This window comes from Gekko japonicus, unplaced genomic scaffold (genome assembly GCF_001447785.1).
Source record: "Gekko japonicus isolate JY-2015 unplaced genomic scaffold, Gekko_japonicus_V1.1 scaffold844, whole genome shotgun sequence".
Lineage (NCBI taxonomy): Eukaryota > Metazoa > Chordata > Lepidosauria > Squamata > Gekkonidae > Gekko > Gekko japonicus.
In genome coordinates, this window is record NW_015166448.1 from 573031 (window position 1) to 591513 (window position 18483).

The following is an 18483-nucleotide window of genomic DNA, read 5'->3' on the forward strand; positions in this document are numbered from 1 at the left end:
AGAGGCCTTGCTTAAAAATCAACACACCAGCCTGAAGAGATCTTTGTGTTTATTATAAAATTAATTTATGGCAGAAATAACCACACGGCTTTTATGTGAAGTAATAAAAGATTTTAACACCTAGAATCTGTTGAGCTTTTTTCCCTATTGAGGACTCTTTATTCTTTACATTTAAATAGAAGAGTTATTCTCAATCATTTTTCCTTTCTTATTGCAATAATTTTGGTTGCAACTTCTGTATGATCTTTTTGTTCCTTTTTGTTTTACAGACTTTAAATGAAATTGTAGTTGTAGTGTACTAATCAAATAAATTGTTATGACATATAATAATAATGGAACATAATTCTAAATGCAGCAGATTTATTTCATAAGTTTTCATGATTTTTTTTACAAATATTGAATAATTTACATGGCATTATCAAAAAGTATTACAATTTATAAAAGAAAGTATACGAACTAAATGTCAGACGTCTCATGTGCCACAGTGTGAGACAAAATAAAAAAATCTTAACATTGCAGCACCATTTAATATGTAATAATAATTAAAAAAAAGTTATCCCACTGTATACCAAGAACACTTTACCAATTTATACCATTTCCAATAGTGGCTCAAGAAAAAAAGTAGAGACAAAAACATAGAAAATGCTGAAGCATGGAGGCGTCTAACAAAAGATGACTTCTGGTGTGCGATTTCAAAAACACAAAATAAAGGACATTTCTAAGCAATGCACATGTAATTGTAGTAGACACTGAACAAATGTAGATATTGCACAAAATGTAAGGTAGACGACAACGAAAGCAAATCATGTGTTGAAGTAACTGAACACTGAGGATTAAAATACTGTGCTGTGTCAAAAGTCCATTAGCCTTTGATGTAACGCTACAGCAAACTTATCAGCTCCAGCACAAAATATTTTGAGAGAAATGAATGTTCACAGCAAACAACTGAATCCAGAACATTCTGTTCTCTGCTTCCAAAGATCTCTGAACTTTTTAAAGATAATATACCCCATCTTACATTAGTACACTGAAAAAATGACACCATTTGGAAACACAAAACTGATTAGATACAAGCGAGGAAATATATAGGTATACACACACACACACACACACAAAAAAAAATTAACCAACCATCATCCTAAGCTGCGGTTATATAAAGTGCAGTTCAGTCCTGTGAATTCTATTCCTGTCTTGTGTATGCAACCAGTTTTACAGCTCATTCTCCCTGCAAAAAAAAATGTAAATATGTATCTACAGTTTTGCTTATGATAGGCTCAGTTTCTTTTTTTAATTAACTATATGTTAATTGTATCTCAGGACTGAACTGGATGTTCAGTGGGAGATCTGGAATGTCACCTAACTGTGAACGGAGCCTGATTTGCAGTGGAAAAACATCAGGTGATGGGGGGGGGGGATAAGCCCTTTCCCTTCCCTCCCATTCTGCACTGCTGGCCCTCTTCCCCCAGCCTCTTTTCTCCAGCTAAACTCCCAAACAAACATTTGCTGCATCACTGGAAAAAGCAATTAATGGAAGGGACAAAAATTGTAGGCCAGGGAAAATTTAAAGAGTCCTTTTCTGCTTCCCAACTGCAAATCATGCCACCCACCTGTCACTCTGCAGCTGTTCAGTGGTGACTCAGGTTTCCAACCCAGGTCTACCACTGGACATCTAATTTGGCCCTCAGTACCATATGCCTTGCATTTATAAGCTGCTTTAATATGTATAGGCTCTGAAGTACAGTAACTGCACATGTAAATCACATTTTCCCATTACATTTAGTATGTAGCTCTTTCTAGCAAAAGTGAACTCAGGACATGCACTTACCACATCAATGTCTGTGGTATTCTCTACACATTTGAGGATGGCTTCTGCCCCTCATCACACAGAGGCACATCTACAGTAACATGCCTCTCTAAAGCAGCTGTAAAAAACTATGGCTGGAGGCATGGCATGCACATCTGAGAACACCATGTCTGTACCCATGTCTCTCATACCTTTTGCTGAATAAAGTTTTCAAGTTTTATTATAATACATGCTGTACACTCCATCACCCTCATAGCAACTTCAGAAGTGAACCTGTCATTTGGAATCTGTGGGAAAGGGAGGAGGTCTGGATAGCGTGTTTTTAAGCTATCCACTCCATATGCTTCAAGGGTATGGACATCATTTGTAAGACCTTCAAGCTGTTGGCTATACTCCTCAATCTTCTGTGCAAGTGCAGTTGGTTTCACATCTTTATCTGACTTGCCCCTTACTGCATAATCTGCGGCAATCAAGGCTAATTTGGTAGACAAATAGCATTTGAAGCATACCCATTCATTGGCATTTTTATGAAGGTCATTCCTTGCAGCTGAGAAGTTTGCTCTGGCTTGCCTCAACCACCTACGTGCCTCAACTGGATTTCCAACTGACTTAAAGGTGGGTGGCACAAAAAATCGCTGAGAGTAAGATGGGCCTGTAGAAGATGGATGCTTTTCTTTAGATTGCTGCCTTTCAGATTTATGGCTTGTAGCTTCCTGATTCCAAGAAGTGTAAAATCTCTGAAATGAAAATTTGTCTGACTGAAATCGTGAAGCTGAAGATGAGAACGTTCTTCTAGATGCCCTATCTGCATTTTGGTCTATAAAAGCCTGCTTTTCTAGCCTGTTGATTTCATTTTGTAAGTGTTTGAAAACTTCATTGGCTATATCAAGGTTCTCTGCATTCTTGTCTGGATGCCATTTAAGATAGAGCCTTCTTATGATCTTCTTTCTTTCAGATTCCGGTAGCTTCCAAGCTTGTTCCACCACTGATGTAACTTCTCTTAAAATCTCTGAAAGAGAATTTGCTTTGATTTTTTTGGGAGAATGATGTTTAGATGATGATGTTTTGTGACTCTCCCTTCCAGGGAAGACAGGAGGAATTGTCCTTGGTCCATGTGCTGGAAATTCTGTAGGACTTGTAGGAGTAGATGGTGCACTGTCCCTGCTTTGAGAACTCTCATCAGGTCTTGAAAATTTGTACAAATCAAGTGAACTTACTATCTTGTACTCACTGTACCCAATGTCAATCTGATAAATCTTGCCTAGGAAACTAGAATTTTCATCATCCTCCCTTTCTACTTCTTGCACAATGATAGCATAAGTATAGGTTGGATGGTATGATCCATATATATCACCTCCTTCAGCATCAACAAGATAGCCAACATATTCTCCCGGATAAAAAACATTCATTGGATCCATAAGAAGTGTATAGTGGATTTCAGCTGGTATAGGAGTTCCAGGCATGGGCAGCTCAAGTTTTGATGGTTCTGAAGAGTCATACTTCACCCCTAAACTGTCAAGTTTTTCACTAATTCTGTAAATATCATTGCAGCCTAGCATGGCAATTAAATAGGAAGTATCAGAAATCAGATTATCAGTTGCTGATTTCAGGGTCATTGCTAATGCTAGAAGGAAATTGATGTCTTTGCTGTCAGAGTGCTGTATATAAAGCAGTATTACTGCATTTCCATATCTCTTTAAAAAAGCAAATGTTTCACTTCTGCTGTGAGGAATAGGAGCAAAACCTTTAACCCTTAGTGTTGTTTGTAGCTTCTCAAAACAGGAAACTTTCAAGCCTTCCCGTAAGGCTTTGCAAAGTCTTATGGCTTTCTCTTCATTGGCTAAAAACGCATTGTCATTTTCATGTTTCATAATTCTAATAAGTCCCGTAATGAACTGTTCAGAAGACAGCAATAACTGGAGCCTTCCCTGAAGAGAACAGAGTGCTCCAAACTGACAGATTTTGGGTGACTCTTCATCCAGTTGCTCTTCAAGAATACTGCTGAGAAGACGAGGGCGCAGCTTCTGAGGAAACAGCATTATCAGTTTAGTATGAAAACCATGGTCTTTTCCTAAGTAACACTGGCTAAGATCAACCAGCATTTGCACACCAATGTTTCCTTGTATTCTACTTTTGTAATGTGGTGCATCATCAAAAACTAAGATGCTTGATTTCACCAATCTACCATCTTGACTAGGAAGGTAAAGAGCCAGATCTCGCACATTTTCCAGGTCACTTCTAACCTTAACAGAATCATTTTGAAGGCTTTTGAACAGGCCAGAAACAACCCGCTTAACGGTACGCATTTCATTAGGATCAAGCTGTTTTCCCTCAGAATTCTTGAATATACGACTTAGAACCTCCACATATTGCTTTGTTGAAATGACATCTTCAGTGCCTAAGTGTTTAAATAGCTGGTGGAAGGTACCAAGTTCTAATGGAAGCTTGTAAAGGTAAGGCTTAAAATCAGACTCATACTCAAGATTTATTACTACTTCCTCAGGTTTCAACAACTTCCAGCCATCTTCAACCATCACAAAATTAACCCCTCGAAGCTGAAATCGGAATTCCCTTTTCTCTGTACTAAGATATTCATAAATGCTCCTCAGGACCTTAGCCCTTGTTTTTACCATCTCCTCATCCAATGTTGTTATATTGCATATATTTCTACAGTTATTTATAACTCTGTCCAGAGGGGGATCCAAGTTGACATTAAGCATAGTCAAAACCTGCTCAAGTTGTTCTTGTGGACCAAGACTGCTTCCTTCTTGTTCTTGGATAGTTAGAGGTGTTGCTTTTTCTGGAAGAATAGGACATGAAGTCCACAAAAGCTGCAAAACATCAGTCTGTTTGAATTTAGGGTTCACCTGGGCTCCACTAAATTTTATGAGAGGGAGTGTTCCATTGACCTCTTGATACTGGGGATGGAATCTGACAATTTCTGCTGGAGCACGTTCTGGACACAAGAATGCAATTAAAGATAATTCTTTAAGAAAGTTTCCAGAGAATAAATCAGTTCTTTCTTGAAATATATGATGAAGGAGTACATCCACGGTATTCTGCAGTGTATCCTTAGTCCAGTTTTCTGTGTTAGCTCTCATACTGATCTCTTTAGCAAACTGCAATACTTGCTGCTGGGAAATAACATATTTTAGTCCCATTTTTCGGAGAAATGCTACCCATGATGTAAGGAATGCAGCACGATTCTTGGGTTTCGTGAGTTGCTCCAGTTTTTTAAAGAAATCTTGGGGTATAAAGAGTTTTTCTGGGAGCATAACTTCAAACACTCTCACAGTCCTGTCATAAAAATTCTTTGCCGGTTTTAGTCTATTAGAAGCATCATGGATGACCAAAAAGCTCTCTAACTTTTCAAACAGCTGTTCTTTTATTTCAGTTGATTCTTCAATGCTGGAGAGTCTGTTCTTTAAGTAAATAAGATGTTCCAGTTTTGCATCATAAGAGAGACTTTCAATCTTTGGTAAAAGGTGTTTCAAATAAACTTCAAGGTCATCTACTGGAACACACCCAAGCACATTGTACAAGTCATTTAAATGGATTTTTTCTTCAAGAAAGGCAGATGAAGTTGACTGTGTCCATCTATCCACTTCAACTGAGGGGATACTTCTTGTGAGTACATAACATGCTCCACTTTTTGAAATACTTATGTATCGTCCACTGATAGATTTATAGCACGGAAGGGACCTCAAAATTTTAATGTCATCCTCAGATGTCAAATGATTTAGATTGCAATTAAAATACATTAAGAGAGCCTCAAAGTCACTTTCAGCTAATTTTTCAGTTTTGAATGTTGAAGTCTGAACCATGTAATGTATAGCTCTTAAAATGCTTGAAGGGTTATCTATATTTGCTGTATGTCCTGACAATAACGGCACAAGTGTACTGTCCTTGGAGCAAATTTTGTTCAAGGCAAGCTGAATACAACCAGTTTTCATTAAAGCATGAAAAACTTTATCAGTCTGAGAATTTGGGAAGAGTGCTATGTGCATAAGACTGAGAGGAAGCAAGACATCACAGTCTGGTACAACAAGCTGATTGGAGGAGACAGTGAATTTTGTACCTGGAAGCAATGCCCAGTCTTTCAAAATATCAACGACATCATCAAATGTTGGTTTTGCATCTTCCTGGTCATCTTTGGAACTTACAGATTCACTAATAAAATGCCATGTGTTTTTAAGCCAGGATTCACTTGCAAAGTTCTCTTTCCATCTCATACACCCTCTGGTCTTATACTCCCTTGGCAACACAGATGGCAACAAATCAGCAAAGCTGGTGATATCAAAGACTTTTGCTACATTGCATTTAAGTAAAATATTGCTGTATCGCAAATAAAGTGTGTTCATAAACAAATCTTTACGAGAAGGTATCAGTTCATGATAGGTTGTTAAAAACTTTGGCCGCTTTGAATCAAAAACCTGCAACACACTGTCAAGTGTAATGAGCAGAGGTAGTCCTTCAAAGTTGATTTCATCTTCTTCTGCTTCTTTAAAACAATAGTCCACAAGAAGTTTTAGACTGTGGAAAAGCTTTAAGTTCGTCTGCTGAAGACGACAAGGCAGTTTTCCAATGTGGCAATTAGAATCTGGAGAGGAAAATGTCATCAAAAATGATCGGACATCAGCAGGAGTCACGTAGCTCACAGGAATGTCTGCATCCACAAGACAGTGAAAAAGATTTGCAGTTTCCTCACAGCTATATATCAAGTTGAAACCAATTTCTAAAAGTAGATGTTTGAGTCTGTACACATTTTCTGCTACTGTCTTGCGTGTTGTAATGTTGTACTCTACAGTTTTGAGGTGCTGCAACTCATCTTGTAACAAATTGTCAAAGAAAGGCCTAGCTTTGTTTGAGGTAGTCATATTAATCCAAGTGATGATAATTGCTGAATGCAAATCAGAGCCATCGATGTTTGGAGCTCGCACAACAGGTAAGAGACGTTTTGACTCTTCATGAATGCAGCTGTAAACTGCTTTCACTAAGCAATACCAATCAGGCTGCAGATCGAGTCTGTTAACTGGGAAGAAAGAGAGAAACTTTTTCAAAATGTCTTTCACAACATGCATAGATGTGTTTTGTAGTACTGACACTGTTGGATCAGTGCCTTGAAAGTAACGCTTTTTCAGCTGAATCAGAAGTTCAACATAGGCTGGTGCTATCAAAGCTGTCATTAGACTGTTATTCCAGTCACTTCGTACTCCAACTCCATTATCATCACGCCACAGATTTCTTCGGGCAGAATCCAGAGCAAAGTGCCCATTGACATGAAATGGTAATCCAGTTTCTAGAGACAAAGGTAAGAAACAAAAGGCTCTGTGTGGTTTTTTGTAGTTATGGGTAATGCAGGCTGCAACTCCCCCTCGTGGAAAAAGAGTAATGTCCTCATTCTTGTGAGCTGATATGACACTCTTGGATACTTTTTCCATGGCTGAAAAACCTGACCGGTTACAAATTAACCAAGTTGTAAGATTTCCTTCAGAGTCTTCAGTATCCATGGTGTAAGTTATTTGTTGCACAGGTATCTCATTAAGCTGTTTCTTCTTAGTTACACTGTCGATGACAGAAGCATGGAACTGCTTCCGTTTCAGCCTATCTCCATCAGTTATTTTGCCTGTTACAGAATACAGAACATTAAGAGCTCCTGTTGTTTTCTCTATTTCACAAATAGAAATTTTTTCCATATGATTCAAAAACATCAGCAATTCTGCTCCATCTGTGCGCAGCTTATCAAGAAGGTTTTGCACCATTCTGTCTGAACACGGCACTGAGGAGATTTCTGAAGCTTTTGCCATTTCTCCATTTCGAAGTGGAAACCTAAACATAGTGCAGTTGTCTAGTTTGAAGTGATCACCTAAATAAAGATCCAGCACATCTGAAAATTGTGTTCTGAAATCACTGTCCAGATCTCTAAACATGCGTCCAGGACTAATTGATGTTGCACCTGGTGCGTATCTAGCATGAGGATCAAAAATACAAAGTATATCATTACCAGAAATGAATGAAGGACAGTCTGTTATGTGATACACTGAATTGAATCCTATACCGTACTGACCAGTTTTACATGGGTTGCCTTCTTTAGTGCCTTTCCCAAGGTTCTGAATTCCTCTGATGTCATCTTCTGTAAAAGGCTGATTGTTGTAGACACACAGTGCAGGCCCTTGAAGTGGTGTCCATTTTTCATCAAATATTCGGTCAACTGGATGTTGTCGAGGGTCAAACACAAAACAGACTTCTGTCGCTTTTGCATCATCTGCATTCTGAAGAAGCTCTTTCAGCATTTCTTTCTCTGATGGATATGCATTAAGAATACTTTTAATTCTGCCTGTTAGTTTTTCTTTCTGTCCAAACTCAGTCCCAAGAGTAGTGAAGCAGATATTGGAAGCATATCTTTCTAAGGCTTTATGTCGCTTTGGTATAGCACCAAGCTTCACAGCTACTTCCCTAGGAATATCAGGATGGCAGTATTTTACAGTTGTGTCTTTTACTTTTATCCAAGGACAATCATTATAACACAGGGAATCAGCAGGCAGAAGAGTAAGATGAGTATCTGGTAGCAAAATTTTGCCATACTTTTTTTCACAGAATTCTTGCTTCTTTTCTCTAATGAGGCTCCATATTCCTTCACTGATGATTCTCCTACAAAGCTGAAAATTTTCTTCTGTCAGCGATTTATTTTCCCTTTCCTGACTGACTGACTCAAGAACCTGAGCAAAATCTTCTACTGTAAAAGCATGATGTACACCTACACTTTCAAAAAGCTCACGGAAACTATTTCTATATTTATTAGATAGCTGATGGAGATATGGTGCTGCCTCAAAATTCAGATGAAAAGACACTTTTGTGGGTTCAACGTAGCCATTTTCAACAAGAATGAAACTACAGTTTTTCAGTTCTTCAATGATGATAGCTTTTGCTGTTTCATTCTGTAGCAGTGCTTCATGGAGATATTTGTAGCAAGCATTGGTAATGTTTTCCTGATACAAAGTAATGCCATCAAAGGACTTTGCAACTTCTTTCAATTGATTAATGACCATAGAAACAGTTGGTTTCTTCAACAAACCTAAAAACTCTTTGACAGCCAATGGAATGTTCCCACAACCTTTAAAGGAATGGGAGTTTTCATTAAGAATTGGTTTTAAGAGACAAATTATGTCTTGGTGATCAACTGTGAAAAGGTCCATAGCTGAAAACATGGTTTCAGATTCAAAATTGCTACCCCTCCAGTGCAATGAGAAGCCTGCTGGTTTGGTCAGAAATGGAAGAAAATGAATTGTTTGAAATTTTTCAGCAAATTCTTTAGCTCTAGGATCTCTGTATTTAAGTTTTTCATCTATGAGATTTAATATTATACTGCTTCTGAGACATGCTGAAGCATGATCAGTCATATTAATGGCTGCTACTGACTCTGCACGTTCAACCAAGTCTTCCCATGAAATATCATCTTTTACCATGCCTAATTGAACTAATTTGACCAAAATTACTGGATTTAGGTAATCCTGATTGGTGCCATGGGGAAATCTTCCATCTTCTTTATCATACAATTTTGCAACTCGACCTTCAGGATGGATCAATCTTGAAGGTTCCACCAAAGGATGTTCAGTTAAAGAACAAGGAATACATGGAGTAACAGACAAAATTTCTGAGAATTCAGCAATCTTTTCACTTAAAACATACTGCATTAAAGGATCACGGAATTCTGCTTCAATTTCTTCAATGTTTGGAAAAAACACCACAGAAAAGAACTGTCTCTCTGAAAAAGTATTCTCTAGTAATACCTGTTTACATCCAGCTTCTTCAAAGCCTGCTTTGACCCATGAAGGAAGATCTACAGCACAAAGATTTTTTGAGCCAGTTTTTTTAAGGTATTTGAGAAAAATCTTGAAGGCTGCCGCTCCAATGTCTGGACGTTTCAAAAGTGAGTCATCTAAAAATCTTACGTTCTTCATGGACACCCAAGAAGAACCATCAGAGAAAACTTGGATTCCTTCTTTGCCTTTTGTGTGGGCTATTTCTTCATAAAATCCTTGACATATAACTGAAAAATCATCATGCACTAAGTCAGGATCAGGCCACACTGCACAGTAACTGTAATTCTCTAGTTCACCACAGACTGCCATGTTGCGTAAAACCACAAGAGTTTCCAAATATGCTTTCACAATGACATGCCGCATGAACACTGCATTCCACCTTCCTTTTGTGTCAGTTTTCCATATTTCTTTTCGATTTGATGTAACTGCAAAGGAACCATTAATGTGAACAGGTAGACCAGTTTTGATTCGAAGAGGTAAATAGCAGAATACTTCTCCTAAATTGCTGCAATTGGGCTTCACAGTCCATTTCTGATCCTGAGTTTCACATAACATAACTCCTACTGAACCACAAGGGACAAGTCCTAGCCTTCGTCCACTTTCATGTAATGAGAATTTTAAGGCTTCCCCGGTGTCCATACAAGAACATATAAGCCATGTTGTAGTGTCTACTGTTTTTTGCGGCAGTTCGTCAGCAGGTCTTTTTGTCTGCCCAGACTTAGCCATTTCTAAAAAAGAAGGTGTTTCATCTTCTGACCCCCTAAAAACTGGAGAATGTAAGTCAGCAATCCGCCTAAATACATGATGAAACTCTTCTACTATTATTTGCAATATGCATGAGGACTTTGGTGACTCTGTAGGAAGCTTTTTCATACTACTACTGCATGTTTTCATGAGTTTAGCAGCTTCTTTTAGAACACTTACTACAGGGGTAGTTATTGCTTTGGACAAACACAGATTTTTTCTAATAGTCACAGTATCTTGTGCAGTACCTGGGTTAGATTCTTCTGTTTTCAAATACTTCAAAACCATGGAGTTTACACTCTGAGTAAAAAGTATCAGCCTGTGTCCACAAATACTAAACTCATCCACAAGAGAATAGATGTCGGCAGTATTGTAGCAAGTACTGCTGACTTCACTTACTTTAGCCTCCTGTTGAGTTCTAAAAGAAAGTCTGAAAAGCGTCCCTTTGTAACTGTAAGGTGCCTCCACAGTCAATGGAAGTTGACAACCAAACACACCTATGAAAGGTTTAAACTGATTAGGGAATTTTCTAAGTCTTTTCTGTTGCTTACTCCAGTTAATCTTGATCCCAGGATTAGATTTATCTCTTATATGTTTACTGAGGTGGTTGATGTTTGGATCAAATATGATCATAAACTCTCTGCTCAAAATGATGGGGATATCAGTGATATGATAAACAGAATTAAAACCCAAGCCAAACTTTCCAACTTTGTCAACCTCTGCTCTTTTTAGAGACTCTCCTAATCGAGTTATATTTAGGAAGTCAGAGTCAGAAAACTCAGAGTTGTTGAAAGACCACAAAGTTGGTCCATGACAAGCTGCCATTCCTGGATCCAAAAGATTTTCTCTTATGTCATTATTTCGCCTCATATCTATCAAAAAGTTACACTCAGTTGCATTAGCATCATCAGCATTCTGAAGCAGTTCTTTGAAGATATCTGATACAGAAGGGTATTCCTCCAAAATGTTTTTAATTCTTACAGTTAGGGGTTCTCTTTGTCCAGACTGTTCAAACCCCATATTTTCTGGATTAATCAACCTGGTACTGAGACATGGCACGTTCAACCATTCCGCAGTTTTCATGGGGATGTCTTCATGAACAAGAATTATTGGTTCAACAGCATCTTCAAGCAAATCATTTAAGTCATCAACCTTGATATCACAGTAACAACACTCATGAATTGGCTTCATTGCAAGTCTGTATGGTTTTTTGCTAGAATGTACAGGAACAGGTGTATTTAAACTTGCAGGAATCTGGCAGCTGTACAACCATCTAATAATATTCAACATAATATGAAGATTTTGCTTACTCTCTTCCTCAGTAAGAGAGTGTTCACTTTTCAGATATATTTTCTGAATGACCATGGAGACATGGTCTGGAGTCAGCTGCTCAATTGACCCACAACATTTGAATAATTGATGAAATTTAGCCATAGTTTTTGGAACATTATGCAAATATGGCTGGAGGTCAAGATCAAATGCTGATTTTATGATTGCTTGAGAAAGTGAACAAAATGTTTTACCAGTCCAGACCCAGGGAAATTTCAAGCCTTTAAATCCTTCTTTACCCTCATCTAAGTGATCATTCATAAATCCATAAATCTCCAGCAGGATGTGCTGAAACTGATAGTAATCTTCATCACTAAATTTTTTAGAACTATGCCAGTCAACTACCACTTTAAAATGTTTTAATACTGATTTGATGCTAGGTTTGATGGAAATCCCTAGCGCTTTTGCAACAGTTGATCGGACACTTTCTACAAGGGGAACTGAGGAACCTACTAAAGTTGCCTGGGATAAATCACACATTTCAGGTGGTGAACATAGACTACAATGATCGCCTTTCCAAATTAATGAATTTGGGTAATTTGGAGGTCTTTCCTTGCACGCTGGAATCCATTTAATTTTTTTCAGCATGGCTTTTGTTTCAGTTGAATGTAACAATGAAGAGTTTTTGTTCAAAATGGTTAACAAAGTTCTGGCTTTTCTTCTAAGTGCATCTTGATCAGTGCTTGCACAGTCCTTCAAGTTTTCAATTTTATGTGCTACACGTAAAATGTCTCTCTCTTCCACGTTGTTCTCACTTTTTAAGCCTATTAATCTCAAAGAATGAAGAATATCGGGAGATGTTTTGAACAATGATGGGGGAAAGCTGTGGTCTTCCTCACCATAGAATAGATTTTGTAATACCTCCACCTCAGGATCAAAAAGTTCATTAGCTGATACCATCTTTTCCTCTGCAACCTGAATAAATGTTAGTGGGGTCAGCCAATTCAAAGTTTCTGCGTTTTCACTTTTGAGGAAAGTCAGATTTTCCAGAAACCACAGCATAATTTTTGTTGTTTCTTCAACAGAATAAAAGTCATTTTGAATATCTTTTAAAATAAACTTCATGCAATCAGTGGTCTTTAGCTGTTCTATTTTCAATATATTTACTAAACGAATAGTAGCTTCATCACTGCTGTCCACTAGTGACACAGATAGTTTAATATTAGGTGGAAGTTTGGCAGTGTGATGCAGCACTTTACAACCTTTCAATGAAGTAAAAGAAATGCCTTCATCAGGTGAATCTTCAATCCTCCTAAATATCACTAGCTCATGAATTAGTCTTTTCTCTTTTTCAGTAACATCAGTTAAACTAGCAAGGAAGCTCCTAAGGGCATTTTTGTGTGATGTAGAGAGTGATGAAACATGATCAGTCAATTTTTGTAAGGAAAGCTTTTCCATTATTTGCAGAATTACACTCGGCAATGGGCCATGTACATATTTTTTTAAAAGTGGGTGCTGTATGGAAGGGTCCAGTTCCTTTAGCACAATCCCTCCAAGTTGCTCAATTATGTCAGCTAAAAATTCTGGAAGTTGTGTTTCAGACCCATCATCTAGAATAATTGGAGATGGAGTTCTCAATCTAATAAGGTCAATTACTTCTTGGTCTTTATCTACTAACGTCTTTGGGATAAGTGGCATGTCATCAAATAATGATAAGTCTTCAGGAAAATGTATGTACAAATTCTTCCATACCATTTTAAACCATGAAATAGGTGGATGATTTTGATCTTCAGAAAGTGGGAACCACTGCACCATGATTTCTCTGTTAGGCCATAATGTATTCAAAACTTCTTTGACAAGTCGTGCAAATCGTTCATGATTCAGAAGTTGCAGTTGAGTACATGGTCTTCCTGAAATAAAAAATAAAAACAATTATAACTGAACAAAAACATTAAGAATGCTTTTGCAGAATATTAAGCAATAATAAAAAGAAAGAACAGTTTACCAAACTCATTTTTGGAGCCATTTCCTAAAAAAAATATTATATTGCCTCTGTGAACTGCCCTGAGCCCATCGGGGAGGGCGGGATATAAATATAATAAATAAATAAATATTCTAGCCTATCTTGATTATCTGGATAAAATTATAATGTGGAATGACATTAAGTACACTTGGGAAGCTAGATCACTGTGGATCATATTTAGTTGTAGCATTTTAACCCTGCATCTGTGAACCAGAGCACAGCATTCTTGCTCTGCTATGCTTGCCAGGAAAAGCATGTACCAGGCCATATTAGAAGTTTCTATAGTCCACAAAGTCCCATGAGATGGTGGGCAAAAAGCCTTTGTCCTTTTCTAATCAAGGAGAGTTACTGACACGCCTGTATTACAGCAAGAGAAGGGGGAAGCTGCTGGCATGTATGCCCCAATAGCCAACTGTTCCCTTGTATCTGCTCTAGAGCCTTAGCAAGTGAATCCATTACCTTCAGCAAGGCAGATGACAGGACTGCTAGTTCACCAGAAAACTACTTAACCACTATGCTGTTTTAAACGTGTGTCAATAGTTTCTGTTTCACCAGTCTGCATTTAATCTGTGCATATTCCTGTGCTGAAAATGAGAGGATCAAATAGAGCCATATACCTAATTAAATCGGTTTATATGTAAAATAATTGATTCAAATATGCTATAACATTATTTTATCAATAGTTCCATGATATTATAATAATAGTTACTAAATATTTGAAACTGCTCAGGGTATGCTTTGCAGATGAATTATCTATGAGACAAACAGAATAATTCGGTATAGTGGTAGAGTGAGATGATGAATGCTTATTATAATAAATCAAGAAACTTAAGCATAAATGTTATTGTTGTTATTATTATTATTATTATAGAAAAGAAGTAGTGCTTTTTGTTCAATAAGGCATTAAACAAAAATAAAATACAAAATCCTGCCTACACAGATTTACAAGCTAAAACAGATATAGACATCAGTACCAAGTCATTAAATACTCTAAGAGATCCCAAGCACAGAACATCCCAACATTCAAACAGTGCTAGGTTTTTATCTCTCTTATTTGACTATAATTTTAGCTATCCTAAAGACATCTACTGCAGTGGAATACAAGTTCCTAATACATCATAGTTTTATATAAAACTTATTTTACCTTTAAAAATTATATTCCAGACCTCTTACGATGCTTTGGTAATATACTGGAAAACCATGACTAAGCCAAAATTAACTGGGTTTCAGATACATTTAAAAATACCTATGATACACTTTAATCACTGCTTAAAACAAGAAGTACTGCCAAAGTTCAGAAATACAGTCACAATCAGTACAAGAAACACAAGCAAAATTCAGGCAACATCCCAATGATCGAAATAAATTATTCCTATCTCCTCAATATGACTGGAAATTATAATGTAGTGCAGATTACAATTTAAAAAGACAGTCCATGTACATCAGCATAACATATTTTTATATTATACAATCTCCTTTACTACTTTTAAAATAAGAAATCTACAGAAATATAATCTAGATTTTCATGTAAACATGCAACTAGCACTCCATTCATGCAATTATTAACATTTAATATTTATACAATTCAATTTATTGGCAGATTTTTAATATACCACTACAAACCTGCATGCTACATTTTGAGAATTCCCCCCCCCACTGCAATCTAAAAGCAAGATCTGAAGAGCAAACAAACATAAAACTTTTATAGGACATTTCTTCTATAAATGTTCAAGAGCACAAGTTAACATCATTCTTTAGGTATGTTTCCTCCACTCACTTTGCTCCTGACTGCTATTTAGTTTCTGTACCCGGATGTGTGGGGCAAAAGAGCAAGGAAAAAAATAAGAGCAAATGTATCAAAATCAGATTGCAGCCTTGCAGTCTACCCATCAGCTACAGTACACAGAACTAGCTTGGCATGCCCAGTTGGGCTTTGGACTTGTAGTTCTCAAACCGATGCTTGCCAAGCCACACAGAAAATCATTGTAAAGCTATGAAAATTCAAAAGAAGTTAATGAGATGTGGGATAAAGAGACCCTTACATTTTCTGGCCTTTTTCATCCTGTTGAAACCACTCGAAAGTTCTGGATGGAGTCTCCATCTCCAATAAGATCATGATGCAATGGCAGCTTGACATACTACGCTACATACATACTTACTCTAAAGAAGCTGAAAGGTATAGGAAGTATTTATATCTCTGTTTTTATTTGGACTGCTCCTTAATGGTGCTTAACCTAGAACTTTTTTGCAAATAAAGTGTAATGTAATGATTAAATATTTATAATAAGAAACAACAGGTCAGCAAACCCAAGGTCCTTAAGCAGGGAATGTAGGGCCAAGGTCAAGCTCCTCTCACTACCACTCCAGCCTTGTGAGATTTAAAGATCTGGGAAAATTGGTGATCCTTACACAGACACCCAGTGCCCAGATGACTGACAATGGCATAGGACTAAATGCACATTGTGCGTACCTTCAGCCCAAAGAAGTTTGAAGGCTCTGTATGGTCTTGGGTGGTGCCTTGTGGCTGAAAGTGCATGTGATCCAATTTCAGCCCAAGTTATCACCAAGTCGGCAGGCTCGCACAAACCCAGCACACATGTATGACCAGCGGTGGTTTGAGGATCAAAGTATGTGTTGCAATGTGTTTTCAGCCCCAAAACACCAGCTCAGCACCTGGCTGGAAGGCTGCAGAGCAGAAGTTTCTTTAGAGAAGCACAGGGCTCCCCAAGTGGCATGATCTACGGTGGTAGCCCCAGTTCATTCTGCTCTTGGGAGAACTCTGTCCTTAAGCTGTTTTGAGCTGTTTTGAGCTATTGATAGTGGTCAACTTTTGGGGGACAGACTAAATTATAAAACTATATGTAGATCCTAGTGTGTACATTCTTCAGACTAACATCTGATTTACATTTATACTTTACTAGCTAATTCAAATCATTCGTATCTTTGCTTTTAATGAAAATAGCATTAGCCCTATATTTTAAAGCATTAATCAGATTCCTGTAAACTTACAAAATGCCCAACATTAATTGCCTTGATTATTTTTCAAGTATGACTTATGAAATATTAGTAGAAGTAAATTGTTTGAAAAGCACAAGTACAATGGACCAGACTAGTAACCACTACCAATCTGGAAAATGGTACAAGCAGAACATCCAGTAATCAAACACGCACACCCATCAGGCTTCCGTTCAGCAATTATTCAGCTGATCATCCTACCTGAAAATCCCCAGAGGAGCTGATGGGCTAAAATATAATGAAATACATTATTCAACATTGTATTTCAAGCTACAAAAAAGGAATCCCCTGCACAAATTACACGTTTGTAGAAAATTATCTTCAGCTTTTAGTACACAGCAATGATTGTCAGAACTTTTGCTGCCAGTTTACTCTGTTATTTGATATTTCGTTGGTCAATAATTGTAGTTTTATTGCTTTAAGATATTAAGCAAGCGTGGGATGACTCAGTCCGCTTGCTACCTTCTTCCCCCAGAAACAGAGAAAAACTGAGGGCCAAAATAGATGTTAGGGCATCAATGTGTCCAACCCATGGACAGCAATACTATTTTAGGGATTATTTGGCCATTTTAAAAATGCTGTGAGCGCCTGATCATGATCCAGATCAGGGTATGGTGGGACCAGGTGAACTCATTCGCCTCCCTGTGTGCCTTTTCAAGTGCTGGAACAGCAAAGACTCTCAGGATTGGGTCCTCATGCTATTTTTAAATGACTAAATACATTTCTAAAATTGGTGTACATGGGCTGGACCTGTGAATATTGTCACATTTAGATGGACCTTCATACCCATACCACGTTGAATGTTCTCTCTGAAAAATCTCACACAGGCCCAAACTGATAAGTGCAGAGAAGGAGCCATTTGTTGGTTATAGCAAATTACATAAAAATGTTTAGATGTATCTGAACTTCATGCTTGGCTGTGATTTGTGCGTTGTTTGGTGTCTATCTGACCTACATTGTTGAGTCCTTTTGAGGCAGGTACTATAAACATAAATCAACATCTGTTTCTGAAAGCATGATAGCTTGGTTTTCCTTTTCCATTTGATTCTGAAGATGACTGGAAGTTATGTGAGAAATATGGGGCTTGGAAGGAGTGGAAACTATTCCCTTTAGGAGTAGATTGACTCAAGCGGCATCCATTACTGGAGGCTCTCAGCAGCAATAAAAATGTTAAAAGCCATTGCTGCTGGAGTTGAATCAGGATAGCCTGGCTGAGTGTGTCTTAGGCTTCTCCACCCCCTCCCCAACTCCTCCTTTTAATTTGGGGTGGGAGCATAAATAAATGAAATATAAGATTCTGCAGTTATTTGAACTCAGCATTTCCACACAATCCTGAAAGAATAATCGTCCATGGTTGGCATGATCACATGTTGAAATATATACTGGGTCTTCCCTGCAGCGAGAGAAGTGGAAAAGAAACATAAGTGAGTCCTAGCATATCAGGACACTACTCCTGATCCCAGTCTCTTCTTAGGGGAAATCTCAGAGGAAAAAATAACTTCCAAACTTTGCATCATCTACTTGTGAATCAACAGCTTGTATCCAACTGTGGATTCCAAGCACTTGAAAGGCATTTCTTAAGAGGAGGTTTTGATTTCCACTGATCCCTTCTCCCACTGCCACTCTACCCACCCATGCTCTCCTATACTGTTGCTGAAATTCTCAGGAACAAAATTTGAGGCCATTCATTGGGTTGCAGAAAGAGCGTTTAAACAGCAGAAATCACCACCCATTCTTAAGAAAATTTAAGTGTCCTTGAGTCTGTGGACCTGCATGGTTTTAAATGCTACCGCATGCAATTAACA

At 37.7% G+C, this 18483-nt stretch overlaps 1 protein-coding gene across 1 annotated transcript in view; it reads right to left on the reverse strand.

The window, feature by feature from the left end:
* Nucleotides 1–384: 384 nt before the first annotated feature.
* The window catches only part of SACS (sacsin molecular chaperone), a 30466-nt gene continuing 12367 nt past the window's right edge, over nt 385–18483 (reverse strand). The window contains 1 exon segment of the mRNA XM_015412009.1: nt 385–13550. Within this exon segment, the coding sequence (XP_015267495.1) occupies nt 1990–13550 (11561 nt within the window). The 3' untranslated portion in view covers nt 385–1989.